At 41.6% G+C, this 20,552-nt stretch overlaps 2 protein-coding genes across 2 annotated transcripts in view; one reads left to right on the top strand and one right to left on the bottom strand.

Moving 5' to 3' along the window:
• The window catches only part of LOC111981370 (histone-lysine N-methyltransferase, H3 lysine-36 specific-like), a 36,596-nt gene extending 24,615 nt beyond the window's left edge, over positions 1 to 11,981 (top strand). Inside the window, exons 15-22 of the mRNA XM_024012601.2 lie at positions 62 to 267; positions 425 to 537; positions 1,650 to 1,919; positions 2,440 to 2,556; positions 5,913 to 6,054; positions 7,522 to 7,628; positions 7,872 to 8,073; positions 8,347 to 11,981. Of these exons, the coding sequence (XP_023868369.1) occupies positions 62 to 267; positions 425 to 537; positions 1,650 to 1,919; positions 2,440 to 2,556; positions 5,913 to 6,054; positions 7,522 to 7,628; positions 7,872 to 8,073; positions 8,347 to 9,101 (1,912 nt within the window). The 3' untranslated portion in view covers positions 9,102 to 11,981. The remainder of the gene's footprint in view (positions 1 to 61; positions 268 to 424; positions 538 to 1,649; positions 1,920 to 2,439; positions 2,557 to 5,912; positions 6,055 to 7,521; positions 7,629 to 7,871; positions 8,074 to 8,346) is intronic.
• Positions 11,982 to 17,015: 5,034 nt separating this feature from the next.
• Positions 17,016 to 20,338, bottom strand: LOC111980170 (ras-related protein Rab-24). The gene is made up of 9 exons (XM_024010836.2): positions 19,951 to 20,338; positions 19,020 to 19,212; positions 18,827 to 18,895; positions 18,550 to 18,628; positions 17,996 to 18,063; positions 17,790 to 17,889; positions 17,549 to 17,599; positions 17,368 to 17,427; positions 17,016 to 17,195 (listed from the first exon to the last, which is right to left on the bottom strand). Exons 2-9 carry the CDS (start codon positions 19,131 to 19,133, stop codon positions 17,131 to 17,133), a joined length of 606 nt encoding a protein of 201 aa, XP_023866604.1. The 5' UTR covers positions 19,134 to 19,212; positions 19,951 to 20,338; the 3' UTR covers positions 17,016 to 17,130.
• Between the last annotated feature and the right edge of the window lie 214 nt (positions 20,339 to 20,552).

Raw genomic sequence — 20,552 nt, 5'->3', positions numbered from 1 at the left:
TGCCATGGCACATTTCCTTTTCTCATTCATATCGTCTTTTCCCTTCCTATCTTCTGTCTAGGTGGTGGCCTGCGGAGGTCAACCATCCCAAGAACATTCCGGAGAACATCCTACGTATGAGGCACGACGTAGGAGAGTTCCCTGTGCACTTCTTTGGCTCCAACGACTACCTGTGGACCTACCAAGCCAGAGTCTTCCCCTACATGGACGTAGACACCAACAACAAGGAGAAGATGGGGAAGGGTGTAGACGTCATCTACAAGAAAGGTATTCACACCAATTTTGATTGGCAGTAGAGGACATTTGAAGGGGAGGCTTGAGCTGTGTAAGTGTGTGTAGCATGGGTGTGTGCATAGAGTAAGAGTGTTTTGTCGAAGTGAATTGTGACAAGGTTGTCGTTGACTTAATGTTAATCTTTCCCCAGCTTTGGAGGAAGCTGCTCGCAGGTTTCTGAAACTGCAGGCGGAGAAAGAACTGAGACAGCTTCAGGAGGACAGGAGGAATGACAAGAAACCCCCTCCATACAGACACATCAAGGTACCATAACTGCCACACCTCTTGCCGCACAAAATGTATACATTAAAGGCCCATTGCAGTCAAAAACATGACTTTTCTGTGTTTTATATACACTGAGTGTACAAAATATTAGGAACACCTTCCTAATATTGAGTTGTACCCGCTTTTGCCCTCAGAACAGCCTCAATTCATCGGGGCATGGACTCTACAAGGTGTCGAAAGTGTTCCACAGGGATGCTGGCCCATGTTGACTCCAATGCTTCCCACAGTTGTGTCAAGTTGGCTGGATATCCTTTGGGTGGTGGAACATTCTTGATACACACAGGAAACTGTTGAGTGTGAAAAATCCAGCAGCGTTGCAGTTCTTGACACAAACCAGTGCGCCTGGCACCTACTACCATACCCCGTTCAAAGGCACATAAATATTTTGTCTTGCCCATTCACCCTCTGAATGACACACATACACAATCCATGTCTCAAGACTTACAAATCCTTCTTTAACCTGTCTCCTCCCCTTCATCTACACTGATTGAAATGGATTTAACAGGTGACATCCATAAAGTATCATTTGATTCACCTGGATTCACTTGGTCTGTCTATATCATGGAAACAGCAGGTGTTCCTAATGTTTTGTACACTCAGTGTGTATTTCCACTATGAAGTTGCAATAATACTCTAAAATTGTGAAAATAATGGCTTTTTAGTGTAAGAGCTGTTTGATAAGACTGCCTGAAATGTCAGCCTGTTTTGGTGGGATGAAGTTTTGGACTGTCTGGTGACATCACCAGGTGGTAAATTAGTTAATAGAACAATAAGAAGGAGAGTTACAAACCTTTCTGCCAATAACAGCTAGTTTTCAGTTTTCCCTTCCCCACTCAGACAACTCCCAGACAGTCCTAACAGAAGTCTTGCTTGAGAAATTGCTCTTTGCTAACAAGCTATTTTTGTACATTTTTGACCATTTTTATTGAAAACAGTAAGGTTAGGTACTTAATTGTTACCCAGAAATGATTTGATATTGAGATTTTTAAAAGTCTGCGTTGGACCTTTAAGTTTTAGTTTCGAGTTGTAGAAGTATTACTACACCCCCTTTGCAACTTCATTCCTCTGAAGTCACTCGCCTAACCCCTCAGGTGAATCGGCCAATCGGGAAGGTGCAGTTCATCATGGCCGACCTATCAGAGATCCCACGCTGTAACTGCAAGGCGTCAGACGAGAACCCGTGTGGCATTGACTCTGAGTGTATTAACCGCATGCTGATGTACGAGTGCCACCCCCAGGTGTGCCCGGCGGGCAATGGCTGCCTGAACCAGGCCTTCACCAAACGCCAGTACAGCCAGGTAGAGATCTTCAGGACGCTGGCACGAGGCTGGGGCCTCCGCTGTGCCCATGACATCAAGAAGGTAATGGTGGAGGTTTTACCATTAATCATGTAAAGTAGAGATCAATGTGCCACCATGAAACTGTATCCCCTGGGGCTTAAACTATTTTCAAAAAGCTATGGATTTGAAACGAGCTTTGATTCTTCTTCAATCCAGACAGATTTCAATTCCAGCAGACTTTTTTCTAGAAAGTGTAAGCAATATTTTGGATGTTAAATTAAAGGAATCATCTCCATGTTAAGATGAAGTATAATGACTTTTGAAATGGTAATCAGTGATATGTTAATCTAATCATCAAACCATAAAGTCGACGAAGCCCTGTCATCAATGGCCATCATGGCTTTGAAACATTGATTTGCACAAGTCTATCTGCTATGATCTTTACATGTAAATGACCCTTTCAAGAGTCAGTTAAAACCAAGCGAGCTCTCAGATGAATCCAAGAGTTCAATCCAAGAGTAATTCTTTGAGTAGAATGATTGGTAGTAGAATGAGTGTTCCACTGTATCTCTCATGCTGACGGTCATGGTTGTGTCCTCAGGGGGAGTTTGTGAATGAGTACATAGGAGAAGTGATCGATGAGGATGAGTGTCGGGTCAGGATCAAACATGCCCAGGATAACGACATCTGTAACTTCTACATGCTGACTCTGGACAAGGTGGGGCTCAGGAGTCAGGATTTCAGAGCTCTTGTGGGACTATCTCTTGGCCTGACGTTACCTCTGTAATCTTATGACCTTAAACCACGATTTCTGTAACTAGCTACAGGAAGTTGTCATGGGTTATTAATGCTATTGGCTATGTTATTGGTTATTATCACTACTATTGACAATTGTTGGTTACTTGTTCACCTAGATGTTAAGTCCCCGATTCCGAACGATATTTCTGTGAACAACCCGCTCTGTGAACGGCGTTACGTACGCTCCATGAAAGCGCTGGTTGTCCTGATTCATATGCGCTATTGCAAGCGCAGCTGTGAGTTTCACGGACACAGGAAATCTGGTATTTGCATAGGGAGCGACGCGTCACATTTTCTTTGCCTGTGGATCTCACAGCAGTGCTTGCAATAGCTCATGTAAAAAGTCAAGCGGATGCAACAACAGTGGTTTCATCTCGCTGTGATATTCTCAGGTGGATTTATAGCTCTGAAGTTGTAACGAGTCTGCACACATTTGAATGGTATCTCAACGCCGCTCAGAGGACGTTTGGCAGCAAGTCTCTGTCGTCAGCAATATGAAACAGTGCCAATATTGTACTGTCACTAAATATGATCATATTTATTTTACAGTTATAAGAAAGGTGAAATCTTATAGTAAGTCATTTATAATTTGATGTTTTACTGTATTTAGAAAGCATTTCAGTCCTTTCAAGCCCTATTGCCCCATTTTTTTTGAATAGGGGGAAAAATCATAATACAGAGCTGCCAACTCTAACGCAGTGGCCGTGAGACACGCAATTGACCCTCTTCTCACGTTCTCACGGCACACCTCTTATATTTCACGCATTGAAAAGTACTGCTTTTATGTAGTCCATTGAAAAGTACTGCTTTTATGTAGTCCATTGCATAGTCAGCGCGTTAACCTTTCATCTGTGCTCCAAATCGTTTTGAAATCGGAGCATCTGCACATTCAATTCACATCATCAGAGCGGAACCTCCATCATTGTCCTGTCTTGCCACAGCACTGTGAACCGCGGCACATTGAAGCATATGATTGGTCTAGTTATGTAAGGGATCAAGGGGGTTGGTTGCATGTTTTAAAGATACACCCCTCAAGATTAGAGTAAAAAGAGCTGCACTGTAGCGCTGTTTTATGTACAATGTTGTCAACAAAATTAGGTGGCTGTTACTCCCGTCCGTATTGCAGAATGCAGCCTTTTGACAGCATGTACTGAAGTCGATTTAATCCACACTTGCATTAGTCCCCTCGTTTGGTGATTGGCATTTAGGATAAAAGCTAATTTATGCTTGATCCAAAATGAGGTCGAAGGCTCCGTATGGATGGTGTGACGCAATCGCGGATCCTCTGGAGACATGCAGAGGCCACATTTAGCTCCATACCGCATCGCCGTACAACTCCCAAATTTGGTAACAATGCGGAGGGTTTCTTATAGCTCTGYAGAGCTCCGCATTGGCATGATTGGTTGACGGTAGGTGGGTGCGGGAGGTCCTGTTGAAACACAAACTCATTTCCTTGACAACTTCCTTCACAACAGCTCTGCTCAACAGCTCTGTGCTGTTTCGCGAAGCGCAAGAAGTATGAATGCCCTGACTTCTGCAGAGGCCGTATCGCCATAAATGCTGCACTGCCAATGCAGACGTCAGATTGACAATGCATTGCCTTTTAGGCTATTACAACGAAAAGGCAGCAGACAGACCTACAGTATGTTTTATCAGGGAAGTTTGGTAGGGTGACTTGATTTGTAACTATGAAAATAATTTTGTCAAACAGACTGTGAACCGAAAAGTGAAAGTTTGATTCTAGACTATAACTATACCAATAATTTGGTTAGTGTGTAGGGGCAGATTTATGTAATTTTGTCTTCAGGAGATTTTATTATCTACAGTATTTACTTGATCTAGTCTGATCAGTGGAACAATTCTCATTCTTAACAGTGGGCTAAAATATAGGGTAATTAGTGTGGCTTGTCAGCAAGAAAACTACTGTTATTCCCCACTTATTTTATTATTACACTTCTTCCCAATTTTGACACTGTAATCACATATTTGAAATCTGATATGATTACTTGTGTCTTTTGAAAATTAATTGTATGAGGCTATGTATTAATGCAGCCATTCATGGACAGTTTTGAATAAGTCATATTATTGGATATTAAATGCTCCAGAAATCAAATGTAATTTGTCACATGAGAACAGGGATCAATCTCTTTTTCCAACCTTCCCACTATTTGTAGAATTTGCCGGTCTCCCTATCTCATTTCATTACTGTCTGCGTCAAACCACCTACAAATATGTTAACAAAAAAATATCAGCATACTTTAAATTTTATTCCCCCCACCCCAAAAAATCTCAAAGAAACAAAGTCATCAAATTTTTAGTGTTCATTTAATGTTGAAAGCATCCTGAATATATCTGACCTGTGGTTTTTATTTTAAACTTTTCCACCCTGGTCATAGGCCTATGCCATGTCAAAATACGTAGAATTGCAGGAAGTTAGCATAAAATTAGGAACATTTTCCTGGGGGAGGACACCCAGTCTTCATCTGGGGGTTGTGCCAGGGGTAATGAAATTCACATAGCAAATCTCACTCCCAAGCTTTCTTCAAAAGTTGGCAGTCCTGTCATATTTATAATTTTTTATATTTCATAATATTTGTACTATGTCATCAAAAAGAAAGGAGGACCAAGGCACTCTTCGTATAATTAATTAAAATGCCTTTATTAGTTATGGCATGTTCAATAGAAACAAAGTTTTAAAAATCTGACGCGTTTCGGCTGCATGGCCTTCGTCAGGGAGTACAAAAAAATAATACAATGTCCTCTTTTGAACAGCTTTTCCAATTAGCCCTAATTAGAAGAGGGAGTGGTTACAAAATTGATTGGACACACCTAGTAAGCAATACTATACACATTAAAAAGTGAAATACTGTAGCTATGTTATCATAAAAATACAACTGTCTACCAAAATATACCTTAGTAGCGCTTCCCTTCCTCCTCTTTCTACTATTTGTACTATGTACTTGAGCTTAGGCCCTCAAAAGTGAGTACACCTCAGCTATTTATTGTTTAAAAAAGTACCAGAGGGGTGAGTTCTACACCTTTCTAAAATTATGCAGCATTACCATTTATGTTTATGGCCATCTTATGAAAAATTATTACTTTTGGGTATGTCTATTTAGGCAGAAAGCTACATTTTGCCCTATCATTCAAGAGAGGGGATTCTTTTGGTTTTCTGTATTTCATCTCAGAAAATTGCATCTGCTTTGCATGGTATCATAAAGACACCCAAAAGTAATGATGATTGAACAGTGTTGTCCATGTCGGTGTGTTGATTAGGATCGGATCATTGATGCTGGGCCAAAAGGGAACCAGGCCCGCTTCATGAACCACAGCTGCCGGCCCAACTGTGAGACACAGAAGTGGACGGTGAATGGAGACACACGTGTGGGGCTTTTCACTCTCATAGATGTCCCTGCAGGTGAGCGGAGCTTTGGCTTAAGGAGTTTGTGCTATATTACAGCTTTGGTTTTTGGCAACACTTTTCATTATATAGGCATTGGCAGGAGAACTACACTACATGACAAAAATTATGTAGACACTTGCTTGTCGAACATTCTCGTTCCAAAATCACTGGCTTTAATATGGAGTTGGTCCCCCCTTTGATGCTATAACAGCCTCCACTCTTCTGTGAAGTCTTTCCACAAGATGTTGGAATATTGCTGCAGGGACTTGCTTCCATTCAACCACAAGAGCATTAGTAAGGGCACTGATGTTGGGCGATTAGGCCTGGCTCGCAGTCGGGGTTCCAATTCATCCCAAAGGTGTTCGATGGAGTTGAGGTCAGGGCTCTGTGCAGGCCATTTCTTCCACACCAATCTCGACAAACCATTTCTGTATGGACCTCGCTTTGTGCATGGAGGCATTCAGGACAGGGCCTTCCCCAAACTGTTGCCACAAAGTTGGAAGCACAGAATCATCTAGAATGTCATTGTATGCTATAGCATTAAGATTTCCCTTCAATGGAACTAAGAGGCCTAGCCTGAACCATGGAAAAACAGCCCCAGACCTTTATTCTTCCTCCACCAATTTTTACAGTTGGCACTATGCATTCTGGCAGGTAGCGTTCCCCTGGCATCCGCCAAACCCAGATTCACCAGTCAGACTGCCAGATGGTGAAGCGTGATTCCACGGCGAGCTTTACACCACTTCAGTTGATGCTTGGCAATGCGCATGGTGATCTTAGGCTTGTGTGTGGCTGCTCGGTCATGGAAACCCATTTCATGAAGCTCCTGACGAACAGTTATTTTGCAGACGTCGCTTACAGAGGTAGTTTGAAACAGTGAGTGTTACAGACGAGTTTTAAGCGATTCGCGCTTCAGCACTCGGCAGTCCCGTTCTGTGAGCTTGTGTGGCCTACCACTTCGCGGCTGAGCCGTTGTTGCTCCTAGACGTTTCCACTTCACAATAACAGCACTTAGAGTTGACCGGGGCAGCTCTAGCAAGTCAGAAATTTGATGAACTGACTTGTTGGAAAGGTGGCATCCTATGACGGTGCCATGTTGAAAGTCACTGAGCTCTTCAGTAAAGCCATTCTACTGCCAATATTTGTCTATGGAGATTGCATGGCGGTGTGCTCAATTTTATACACCTGTCAGCAACGGGTGTGGTTGAAATAGCCGAATTCCCTCATTTGAAGGGGTGTCCACATACTTTTGTATATATAGTGTATAAGGGTAGCATTGTACCAGGTATATAAGAAAAGGAAGTTGCATAATATTTACCACTGTGAGGGCAAAGTAGGCCATAATTAGTGTATTTACAAAACACATTTTTTACACTGTAATTACAAAGGTTATTCCATCAGCAGTTCATGTTCATCTCTCCATCACTTGTTGTGGATACTGGTTTATATCGGTCCTCTATGGGTCGTTTTGTCTGTCTCCAGACACAGAGCTGACTTTCAACTACAACTTGGAGTGCCTTGGGAATGGGAAGACTGTGTGTAAATGTGAAGCTCCAAACTGCAGCGGCTTCCTAGGAGTTCGGCCAAAGGTGAGAGGAGACACTGGAACCAGATGTTGTTATTGATGACATTCATCCACAGGATGAATAAGATACATCAATAGTAGAAACAATCATGATAGCTATTTTAAATTCTCTTTCCACAAATCCAATCCTTGTGATACAGTAGTCAAAATAGTAGTCATGTCAACGGGAATGAGATATTTGAATGGGCCATCTTCAGTTTGGGTTTCTGTGTCTCTCTCAACATCCTGACGCGTCGTCCTTCCCCAGAACAACCCTCCAGCAGATGACAAGGGCCGCAAACTGAAGAAGAAGGTCCTGGCTAAACGGAAGAACAAGATGGAGGTGACCAAGGAGAGGGAGGATGAGTGCTTCAGTTGTGGGGATGGGGGACAGATTGTGTCCTGTAAGAGACCAGGCTGTCCCAAGGTCTACCACGCAGACTGTCTCAACCTCGCCAAGAGGCCTGCAGGTCAGTGGCACAGTTAGATTCCTGTCAGAGGAGATGATATCGTAGTATTATAGCTTGTAGTGGTTTGTTCTATTTCCCCTCTGTTACTGTAGGTTTGTGTGATTGAGAATGATATGCATGACATATTTCATGCATTTTCACTGTTTGAAGTCTGTCAGATTCCTGGTTAGCAGTCTCAGTGTGCTGATTACTTCTCTGTGTTACTGTTGATGCAGTTGTGTCTGACTGCCCTTGTCTGATTTACTGTATCAATCTCCCTGCTCTGTGCTGCAGGTCGGTGGGAGTGCCCGTGGCACCAGTGTGACCTGTGTGGTAAGGAGGCAGCCTCCTTTTGTGAGATGTGTCCCAGCTCTTACTGCACACTGCACCGCGACGGCATGCTCTTCATCTCCAAGCTGGACGGACGGCTGTCCTGCAGCGAACACGACCCCTGTGGACCAGACCCCCTGGAGCCAGGGGAGATCAGGGAGCACCTACCCGACATCTGTGCTCTCTCACCGGGCCTGGGGGCTGGCGTAGTTATCCCTGGTGCTGCTGTGGCTGGTGCTGCTGCTACAGTCACTACCACAGGGACAGGGGACCCCCAGCCGTGCCCTGGTCCTGAGTCTGAGTCTTTCCCCCCTCTCCCTAGCTCTAGCCCCATCTCTAGCCCAATCTCTGGCCCCTCCTTTGGCCCCATCTCTGGTCACTTTTCTGGCCCAATCTCTGGCTCCTTTTCTGTCCCAATATCTGGCCCCATATCTGGTCCCTTCTCTGGCCCCATCAGCACCCCTCTACCCAGCTCTGAGGCCCCCGATAGCGCTCACCTATTCCTTCCCCAGTACTCACCCATCTCTTCCTACGAAGATGAGAAAGAAGAAATTGAGGATCCTTTGGGTGAAGAGGGGGATGGAGAGGGGATGGAGGGAGAGTTGGAGGATGGTGAGATGGAGGGTCTTGAGTTGAAAGATGAAGAGGATGAGGAGGAGGAAGAAGAAGTAGAAGAACAAGAGGAGGAGGAGGAGGAAGAAGAAGAAGAAGAGGAGTAAAGACATCATTTTTCAACAACTCTGCATGGTGGCTTATCATTCCACACAGTCCATACAGGGGGAGGGGACATGTACACTGATCAGCCAAACTACAGAATAGCCCTGTCAATCACTGTTCTTATTGTCCAGTGAGCATGTGATTGTCCTGAAGGTCTACCATGTGGGAGAAGGGCTACCTGCTTGTTCTTGAGGGTGGGCCTGAGCTCAGCATCATGTAGATTCACTCATCTTTGTATATAAGGATATGTTCTTGTCCAGAGGATTTATAGATCTGTGTATTCACACACCGCCTTGTTCAGTCAGACCCCCGAGAAATAGCAGGATGTTACAATGGGGTCTGGAGCTGGTGTGTCGAAACGGAGTAGGATGGAGTTGCCCCTGGACACTGATTTGTGGTCACGTCTAGCATTTTCCCCCTAATAGTCAAGGTTACGGTTTGGGGTGGGTACACTAATCCTGGATCTGTGCTTAAGGGCACAATGAGGTATGATGGGAACTGTATTCATATAGCTAGGCCCATTTGGATCTCTTCATGGTTCATTGTCGAAGCTGCTGGTTTTTGTTTTAGAACATGTTTACACTTCTGCACCTACTCTTGGAGGACACAGCAACTAACTTATCTGCAGGGTCATCTTTTTCAAAGGGGAGACTGAAGAGAAGCGGTACAGTGCTGTCAAAGGCACGGATATCCCCTCATGAGCAAGTAGCCTATAGTGTGTTAGATGAGCCTGTCTCTGTTTCTCTCTGAAGCAACTCTCCTGCATGGCACAAATGAGTAATGCTGTGAAATGAGTACGTCAGCCATGAAAATTATTAGTCACACTATCAACCAGTCCTTTCATCCTTGTCATTGTTGTGCAGTGCACAGTCTATATCCGTATCTGTTGATGATCATTAATCTACTGTCTCTGCTGCCCTCTGCCTTACCACACCAAATGATACAGACACCTAGACAATACACATACAGTCAAATTGCTTAGTTAGTACATGTGGGTAGTACATCAAGGAGATGGCTTGATATTGAACATGCCCAAATCCTAATCCATGACAGCACTTTGCGTTCCCCCCTAACCCTGGCATTGCATCGCCATTAGCTCTTCTGTACTGATATCTGTTTGAGTGCAGTTGGCTGTACTGTAGGTCTTTGAACACAAGCTTCCTCACATGGTGGAGCTTTGTCTAGAAACTGAACTGAACCTTCAATGTGAAAGTGCCATTGTACTCAGCTGTTGAGTAAGCTGCTTGACGTAACCTTATCACTAAGATAGCTAGCTCTTGTGTGTGAATTATACTCTCTATGACGTATTTATGTAGAACTTTATAACGCACAAATTAAGACGGGACTGATTTATAGTAGTGGCATTGCTGTGTCTCTTTATATCATCCATACTTCCTATTTGAAAGGCTATACTCCTGCCTTTGGTTTAGCACTAAAAATGACAGATCTGGTGTGTTCCCCTGCTAAAATGCTTTCACTACAGTATGTTTGTCTCTGCTATGTGTTTTGTCCCTCTTGAAGCTTGTCTCTGTCTCGCTGTCTTTGTTGTGTCCGTTTTTCATCTTTACTTATGCCTTTTCAATTGAGTCAATCAGTTTTGGGGTTTCTGTGAAAGAAGGGAGGTGAAGTTGATTCCCGGAGGGCCATAGAACAGAATGAAGTGGATTTGCCATTTCCCTGTTATGGGAATGTTGTGTTTCCATTTCTGAAGCTTGTATATCATGCCTTTACAATAAGCAATATTTGTAGTGCTTAATATCGCCCAATTTTGTAACTTTAGTCATGTCGAAGTATCTCTAGCAGCCTTTATGTATTAAAACTTAACTGGCTTAGTTTTAATTCATCGTGCAAAGATGTGCAATTTCTTACATTTGAATAGAAATTCAACCAGTTTTTTTAATGATTTGAAAAATGTAGGAAACAGTTCGGTCCCTTCTTATCCATATACTGTACTGTGAAGGTCGCCATGGTGCCCACTGCTGTTGCTCCAATATAGAGATACAGGCACCATCGTCATGGCCTGACTTGAACATCTTCACCCAGAGGTTATACAGTAACTCATAATTGTATTTTAATAGCACTAAAACAAATACGATTTTTAACAACACAGATATAAGATCCTAACTGATTAATACATCTGTTGGAAGAATATTTGTGCCTGTCCTTCCAAAATCGTATGTAATATGTATATACATAACATTTGTATATAAAAGCTAAATATGATTAATGAAAAAAACATGACCTTCAAATAAGTCTAGAGCCAGAAGATATGCGTTCTCTGGTCTCAGCTCTGTCATCAACCTGTCTAACAAACAAGATCACTTCAACTTTAATACATATTGGTTGTTGGTTGAGCTGCTGTCAACAGATGTGTTAAATAACACTTTATATTGCTGTAACAATATCACAGTCATCAAGCAGATAATAGTAGGCTATGATAGCACAGTATGAGGAGGTCGAGGGTCATTTCTGGTCACATCACATGAGTCAGAAATCGGAAGAGTAGGGAGATGAAACTCCCAACTATCACCACAGTACTTTGGAACTTGTGATACGATAATGAGCTGTATATCTTTTTCTACATTGTCAGTTACCCCTCCGTCCTCTTTGAAGGGTTGTCTGATAATGCACAAAGAGTTGGGAGGCTGTATCACTGTTTATATACATTCATACACATGTAACAAAGGTTGTTGTTTTTTTTGCTTTCTTGCTTCTTAGCTTCGGACTCCCTTCCCTCTCTGCCTTATTCAGACATGTGTAATTCATCTGTTCAAAATGTAACTGTTGAGAGTTCAATAATATCCTTCTGCCTTGTGAGGAGATTGAAAGGTGTTGTATTTCTTTGTACATAATAAAGAAAAAGCTAAGTTGCAATTACATGATCTGAACGTTTTTCTCCAACTGTTTTTGGCATTATGATTTTGGCCCGAGTTTGTATTGTTATTTTTCAGAAGGTACATTTAAGTTAAACGCAATCTTACTGTAATAACAATTAACAAATGATTGCATTGGGCTGGGGTAGATAATAATCCACATTAGAGGTGCTTATGTTATAGCAACTGGCTTTAGCAGTTGCTCAGTGTACTGTTAGCCTTGTTAATAAAACTGACCGCTGTGCTCACACCTGTTTCACCTCACATACAGTTAAAGTCGGAAGTTTACATAGACCTCAGCCAAATACATTTAAACTCAGTTTTTCACAATTCCTGACATTTAATCCTAGTAAAAATTCCCTGTTTTAGGTCAGTTAGGATCACCACTTTATTTTAAGAATGTGAAATGTCTGAATAATAGAGAGAATGATTTATTTCAGATTTTATTTCTTTCATCACATTCCCAGTGGGTCAGAAGTTTACATACACTCAATTAGTATTTGGTAGCATTGCCTTTAAATTGTTTAACTTGGGTCAAACGTTTCAGGTAGCCTTCCACAAGCTTCCCACAATAAGTTAGGTACATTTTGGTCCATTCCTCCTGACAGAGCTGGTGTAACTGAGTCAGGTTTGTAGGCCTCATTGCTCGCACACGCTTTATCAGTTCTGCCCACAATTTTTCTATAGGATTGAGGTCAGGGCTTTGTGAATGGCCACTCCAATACCTTGACTTTTGTCCTTAAGCCATTTTGCCACAACTTTGGAAGTATGCTTGGGGTCAATGTCCATTTGGAAGACCCATTTGCGACCAAGCTTTAACTTCCTGACTGATGTCTTGAGATGTTGCTTCAATATATCCACATAATTTTCCTGCCTCATGATGCCATCTATTTTGTGAAGTGCACCAGTCCCTCCTGCAGCAAAGCACCCCCACAACATGATGCTACCACCCCTGTGCTTCATGGTTTGGATGGTTTTCTTCGGCTTGCATGCCTCCCCATTTTCCTCCAAACATATCGATGGTCATTATGGCCAAACAGTTCTATTTTTGTTTCATCAGACCAGAGGACATTTCTCCAAAAAGTACAATCTTTGTCCCCATGTGCAGTTGCAAACCGTAGTCTGGCTTTATTATAGCAGTTTTATAGCAGTGGCTTCTTCCTTGCTGAGCGGCCTTTCAGGTTATGTCGATATAAGACTTGTTTTACTGTGGATATAGATACTTTTATACCTGTTCCCTCCAGCATCTTCACAAGGTCCTTTGCTGTTGTTCTGGGTTTGATGCGCACTTTTTGCACCAAAGTACGTTCATCTGTAGGAGACAGAACGCGTCTCCTTCCTGAGCGGTATGACGGCTGCGTGGTCCCATGGTGTTTATACTTGTGTACTATTGTTTGTACAGATGAACGTGGTACCTTCAGGCATTTGAAAATTGCTCCCAAGGATGAACCAGACTTGTGGAGGTCTACAATTATTTTCTGAGGTCTTGGCTGATTTCTTTTGATTTTCCCATGATGTCAAGCAAAGAGGCACTGAGTTTGAAGGTAGGCCTTGAAATACATCCACAGGTACACCTCCAATTTACTCAAATGATTAGCCTATCAGAAGCTTATAAAGCCATAACATAATTTTCGGGAATTTTCCAAGCTGTTTAAAGGCACAGTCAACTTAGTGTATGTAAACTTCTGACCCACTGGAATTGTGATACAGTGAAATAATCTGTCTGTAAACAATTGTTTGGAAAAATTACTTGTGTCATGCACAAAGTAGATGTCCTAACCGACTTGCCAAAACTATAGTTTGTTAACAAGACATTTCTGGAGTGGTTAAAAAACGAGTTTTAATGACTCCAACCTAAGTGTATGTAAACGTCCGACTTCAACTGTATATGATATACTGAAGTTAAACAATATTGTGTCCAGCGGTCAGTCTGGTTGACGAGGCTAATGTACTGTAAGTGTCACACAGACACACTAACAAAGAGACTTGCAGAAATGGAATCTTTATTTGTCCAATTTACAACATGCTAGAAAACACAGTCACTGGAGTCCACACAATGAATGATCATATCAGCAGACTCTGTGGACCTGTAGTGTTGGAAATATATGCATGTTATCTACAAGGCCTCAGACAGATGTGGGACTGCAAACAAACTCTGGCTTCGTGCTTGTACACATTGCACCTTCTAATAACAAGAGTGCTGTAAACCATTCAGAAAATGAAATGTGAACTATCCCTCTTTCTCAGGCACCAGGTCTGCGTCCTTGGGGAGTGACAACATAGAAGATGCTGCGTGTGTAAACTATAATGGAGCCTGCTATGCACCGCTAATGATGGATATGTGATTCATTACTCAAGGGAAAACCAGCCTGTGGGCCCATTGCTGCTGCTTACTACTAGTCTCTTACATGCACAACTTCAGTGGGACTGAGAAAAAACCTCAGTGAGGTTTCAGTATTTCCTCTCATTTATCTTTGCACTCAAATTCAATAGTAGGTCTAACTAAGCTAATTTGAACACACATTGGTAAAATCAAGTAAAAATCAGCCATTAGCTAGACTGTCTCAAAAGGTCAAAGGTGTCTCAAAGTGTAAACATTAACAATACATTCACAGACAGTTTAAACTTCCCATTGTGTGTGAAGTAACGACAATGGTCAGCCACGGTTTGATAAGGTGTCCGTAAAACATTAAGTTAGTGACTTGCTGGATATTAAATTGTACATTAGCTACACATAGCTGTCTGTATATAGGGTTTCTTATTGCAATGGCATTATCTAGTACTTTTAGCCATGGCGACGTAACTCTCTTATAACATTTACCCATAAACTTGTTCCTGTGTTGGTGCATTCTATATACGTTCAACTGTATCAGAGCTTATGACAAAAGAAAAATATATGTTACATGACAATAAATGTGCAGGTACATAGAATGGCAAGTCCATTGCAACCTAGAGTAGACAATGAAAATAGTCTATAGTTTAAAGCCCCAAAACCCACAGAATGATCATTGAAATCAAGTACTTAAAAAGAAGCACAATCACTCAAGGCATTTGATTATGGGATAAAAGCTATACATGTCATTGGCATAATTCATTTATATAAGGGAAAGTTMGAGATTTACTGGGGAGTGTCGTCTAACGTTTTTTATTTATTTTTGCTTTTGGGAGGGTTGTTTTTATTGGGCACAGGGTAGTGCGTTTTTTCCCGGGTTTACATTCGTCCCTTTGCAGGTTTTACTATATAATTTCTTCCATCCTAGACAAATGTCCTCATCTGCTTGCATGCGCCTCCCTTATATCAAGTTGCTTTGGTACTTCTCTTATGCACTACGCTTTTCCGTGAGCTAACTTTTACTATACCACAGGTCAGTATAGTATACCAGTCTATCCTGCCTTCTATCCACCATTCATAGTGACAATAGCACTAGGTGGATCATTTTTCCAGATCTACAATAGGCTAACTAGCATCATACCACAGATAAAATCATTCAAAGTTGCACCAATTTTCACTATCAGCAAAGAGGCCAGGTGGGTCATTGTGCATGAAAGAACTGTGAAGAAATGAGACACGCAACTCAAAAAGCTCCCCTAGTCATCTGGTTCAGGGACAATTATGTTTCAATTATCCTACATAGACTAGCCTATAACACCACAATGCAATGAGATATTGCATTATTGTTTTCAAGTACAAAATTCTACTCTAGGCTATAAACTGCAGTGAAAATGTTATTTAAATAATGGTGCAAAAGCCCTGTGATTTGAATGTTTCATTCCATTTGGATCACTTGTGGGTCTACTCGCCTGTTTATTAGGTATAGAACGGCAGAGTAGCAGGCCAGTCTGGCTGTATTTTAAGTTCTGATACTGACATGCATTGTCTGTCGCAGATCATCATCCTCCCAAGTCGTAAAAATGTGGCCACATATGCTCCCAGCAGGCCCAGTTATTAGGGAAAGCTTAACACGTGCTCTGCCTCAAGAGATTCCTCACGCACCTAGAACCTAACGCTTCAATGTAGCCTAAATATTTGTCATTTAACTTTTAAAAATGTATTGAATTTTATGTGTGGCATAAACACAACCAGTCACAATGTTTTAATCAAAAGTATCCTGTAGGCTACCTGCGCACGTTCATCCTAAATGTAATTCCAGCATCCAAACTGTGCAGCAGCCATTTGATGAATGGAAAGAGACATCTGTTTAACACCAAAAAGTGTAATGACATTTGGAGACTGTCAAGCCAAGCCTTCGATACTGGGTAGGCCTGCAAGGTAGGGCAGGATCTAGGCCTATGTTCTGTTTGTCGAGATTGACAGTATATTTCATTGTGGTGTTGAAAACACAAACCATGAACTTGAAGCGTCTGAAATGGGTATGCTTCGCTTATGGGTTGTGTGGTGCATTGGCACAGAAACCTATTGGTGGAAAATGTGTTGCATATATTGTATATAATTATAGTGTCAAACTGTTTGAAATTAGATTTCTAGCTAGCTGAGCATTGTCTGCAGCCGGCTCTGATCGTAGTGCATCGACTGTGCCACAAAACCATGCTGAAGTGGCAAAGTCAATATCCACATTTTTAAACACAGTTATTTGTGGTCGTACATTTTTTTTTCTGACACCTCGAGTTGGACAAACTAACCCCACCCCAGTAAACTTTGAACTGTCCCTAAATGGCCCTATACACTTCTATCCAACTACATAAACGCAGCGACAGAGTAGTTGTCACACATAGTTCTACATATTTTTGTTTGGCAAAAATTGGGGAATGGATCGTATGCGATGCTCCGTTGCTCTGTTTGCATGAAGTGTGTAGTGGCATTAAGGTGAGTTGATAGACACTAAGGAAAACAAGGCTTTTTTAAAAGTGGGGTTGAAGTGCCATTTCCCTGTCTGCTTCATTCCGATATCCCCCTTGGCAGGTATTTTGTCCTGAGAGAGGGGAAGTCCAATCATTATGAGCACTCCTTTAAATGCAGTGAGCATTTAGCCTTCTATGGCACAACTGAAAAAAGCAACCAAAAAAACACAGTACTGCTTGGACTCCTCTCTTTCTTTCTCTGATTTTAAATGAACAGGCTCCAGGTGGACTGTCTAGCATCCATCCAACATTTCCAGGTTGGTTTTAGGGCAAGTGACCGCTGTCTACCAGTAAAGGCTTAATTGTGGCAGCAGGAATAGAAATAAGAGTCCTTCTTCTGACCCAAGTCAATACCTGTCTCTTCTGTAAAGCGAGAGCAGAGAAGTGTCAACCAGACCTATTCAGGAGAGCAATAATTCACCACAGTAGAGATTGAGAATGACAATTCATGACAGTAATACTACCATTGCAGACTAAATGTACACAGACAGCTAAACTATAGATGCAATATCTAAGAAGAGAGCCAAAGTCTCACCGGTCATGAATTGGAAGGAGATGCTATTAAAGTCCTCTGCAACTTTTTGGAACAGCTCATCTGGAATGTGGTTAAAAGAGAAGATGAGTCTACTGCTGCACTGATGCATTTTTGGGAAATGTAGTTTTATGAGACTATACACTAGATTTGAAATGAACTGACCATATGAGGTGTCACTTACCCACGTAGTTGCCTGTTTTACTGGATGTTTCAAAATGCTGAGCCCCAATTTCTGTAGATGAGAATGTTGAAAGAATAAACATAAACTACTCTAAAACAGCCAGTCCTTATACTAATCTGCCAGTGTAAAAAGGGTTTTATAAGTAGATTTGATTGATTGATTGATTGATTGATGTCTGGTAAGACACTCAGACTCCGTGATTAAGTGGGAGTTAGTCATGATGATTATCATAGCAATTTACCATCAGCAAAGTCCTGAACATCATGGTAGTCTACTTGCCGCAGGCCCCGGTCACTCTCAATCAGGTCAACCTTTGTGCCACACAGGTATATCTTGCAGTGCTTCAATGGAGGTCATAGAAGAAATTGTGAGCAGTTACATAAGATAATATACAGGGCAATACCCATCATGGAAAGTGAGTTGTGTTTTATTAAAAGGGTCTCTAACCTCTTCACAGTTTTGCACCTCCTTCACCCAGAATTTAGCTCGCTGGAAACTGCTGGTGTCTGTCAAATCTACAGGAGCGAAAGTCACACAAATAAAGATCAATGACAACACAAAACTTGACTAAAACATGATATGTTTTCATAGTTATAAAAGTATATTCAACCTAGAATATTCTCTATTACTATTACTAGATAGTATTATTGCAATGTAAATCAGCCCATAAAAACCACACTAAAAACAGAACCAGCTACAACTAAAAAAGAAACAGAACAAATTGAGTCATCAACTGTGGTAAATGCCTCATCAGATATTTTCCAAACYATGAAAATTCCCCCAATGAGGGAAATATGAGTGCATGACACGTGAGCACAATTCACAACATGCAGAAACGTTAATTGCTCTCAACAAGAATTTCCTCAATGAAACATTTCGGATATAAGAACTCCATAGAAGCAAAATAAAAAATAAAACGTAGACAATGACAAAAATGTAAACAATAATAAGCCTAGACAGAGTGCTACTGACAGTGTCATTCCATGGGGATTAGGATTTACCATAGCAGACAATGGCAGCCCTGGCTCCTCTGTAGTAGATTCTACTCATAGCCTCGTAGCGCTCTGATCCAGCCGTGTCCTGGGTTTCAGAGAAGGAATCACTTATAGTCTATCCACACATAGCCAGTAGCTACCCCATATCAGGCTACGATGGATTCATTAATTTATTTTCCAGGGATTATAATTCACCAGACAGTGCCATAAAGCATATAGAGACTCATGCAAATGTATTTGCCATTGTATTTTATGTAGGATGACATCAGTCATCGTCACTCACCCATATTCCCAGGGTAACCACCTTGTCTCCCACCTGGATTGGTTTGGCAACGAATGCAGCCCCAATAGTCTATCGAAGAAAAAAAATGTAGCAAGTCAAATATTGAGAAAGAATCTTCACACACAAGCAGAGAGAGCACCCCACACATCCAGTTGGAATCACACACTGCCCTAGGAAATTAACTGATACTCACGTTCTGGTAGGGGCCAACGAGAAAGCGATGGTGGACATATCTCTCTACAAGGCTGGTCTTGCCTACACTCTCCTTCCCAAGCATAACTACTTTGGCATCCACACGCATTGTCATACTGCACAGGACCAAGATGAGATAGGAGAGGAGGAGCAGGAGCAGGAGCAGGAGAGGGGTAGACCAGGATGCTGAAAGGCTGTGCAACAGAAAGAGAGACAATACGATTCGTATTTTATTCAGCAGCAAGTAGCTAGTAAAATGGGCCTGTAAACCCATGCTGCGTGAAGAAACAAAACTGTTGTAAGATGTGGTATCAAACTGTCTGTTCAAGCTTGGTCCCTAATGTAATCTCCAATTGAAAAAATATATATTTTTAATTTGAAGTGACACTCAATTTAATGGGTGGCAGCCACCCACAGCACCAACAGAATGACGGGTTAATCTGGTAGTCGGGAACTAGGAAACTGACATTTCCGATTTACTAACAGGTCGTAGTTATACACGTGCTGCATTGAACCAGTTAGCAAGTCGGACATTTCCGAGTTTCTTAGTTCAGACTAGTATGTGAACACGGCAACTGTATCATAAATTGCGACAGCAGAATTTGTTCCAAGAGAGCAGCATACATTTCATGGCATTACATTTGTGGCTCCTGTCAACAATTTCCAAGAAGTTCAAATGGGCATGGGTGTGTAACTAGGTAGTTAAAATACACGTAATGTTACCAATACGATAACGTTAGAGAGCTCAACAATCAACAAAATGGTACACACAATTAGCAGACCTGAAAGATTACACAAAATGCGAATTAACTGTTCGCTAGCTAGGTTGACAGTGGCAATAGTATTTGCTAGCTAGCCAACGTTTGCCATCAAACGTTACATTAGCTAATGATGACTTGCTAGGTAACGTTTTCTAAAACCAAAACACTTACCTGCTTGGCAAACTCAGCTAAATGTGTTCAAATTGAAGAATGAGAACCGAGTCGGATTATACTAAGMTAAATTTAAGCTAAATCTTATGTGAACATTTCGTTAAAGTGAGCTATCTAACTAGCTGGCTAGCCAGTGTTTGAGCCACTCGAGGTTGCTCTTGTTGTTGTCAGCTTACGCAACGTCAATTGTACTACAAACTAAAATTACAAGCTACAGAAAGATCCCTAACATGTACTGTATATTGTCTATGCCATTGTTATATCGTATGGCAAATCTTACTCGACATGCATTTCTGGCAGGCACAGCCTCATTCGTTAGCTTGCAAGAGGCTTTGTTATGGGGAACTACTTAGAGGAGAGACATTGTACAGAATAAATAAAGGTTAAATAAATAAATAAATATACAGGATGTGATGTCATTAATCACCATTACGATGACGTCGTATTTAAAGTTCCCCTTTTTAACACAAAATGTTTCAAATAATTTTAATTACAGTTAAATGTTGTTTGATTTTTTTTTTWAAGATGCCCTACTCACCAGGCAAGATGATCATTCTTCAATGAATTACGGTCATATGAGTTGCTCCCAAAATTCAGATTTT

The sequence above is a fragment of the Salvelinus sp. IW2-2015 genome, linkage group LG20 (genome assembly GCF_002910315.2).
Source record: "Salvelinus sp. IW2-2015 linkage group LG20, ASM291031v2, whole genome shotgun sequence".
Lineage (NCBI taxonomy): Eukaryota > Metazoa > Chordata > Actinopteri > Salmoniformes > Salmonidae > Salvelinus > Salvelinus sp. IW2-2015.
Note: the sequence above shows the minus strand (reverse complement) of the source record. Positions and strands in the feature narration are given on the sequence as shown.

Excerpts from the sequence above, each read along its gene's own strand:
- LOC111980170 (XM_024010836.2), bottom strand. The coding sequence starts at position 19,133 with ATGACAATGCGTGTGGATGCCAAAGTAGTTATGCTTGGGAAGGAGAGT. Across the intron at positions 18,896-19,019 it reads TCGTTGGCCCCTACCAGAAC|ACTATTGGGGCTGCATTCGT; the intron begins GTGAGTATCAGT and ends TTTCTTCGATAG. Across the intron at positions 17,890-17,995 it reads AGGTGCAAAACTGTGAAGAG|CACTGCAAGATATACCTGTG; the intron begins GTTAGAGACCCT and ends CCTCCATTGAAG.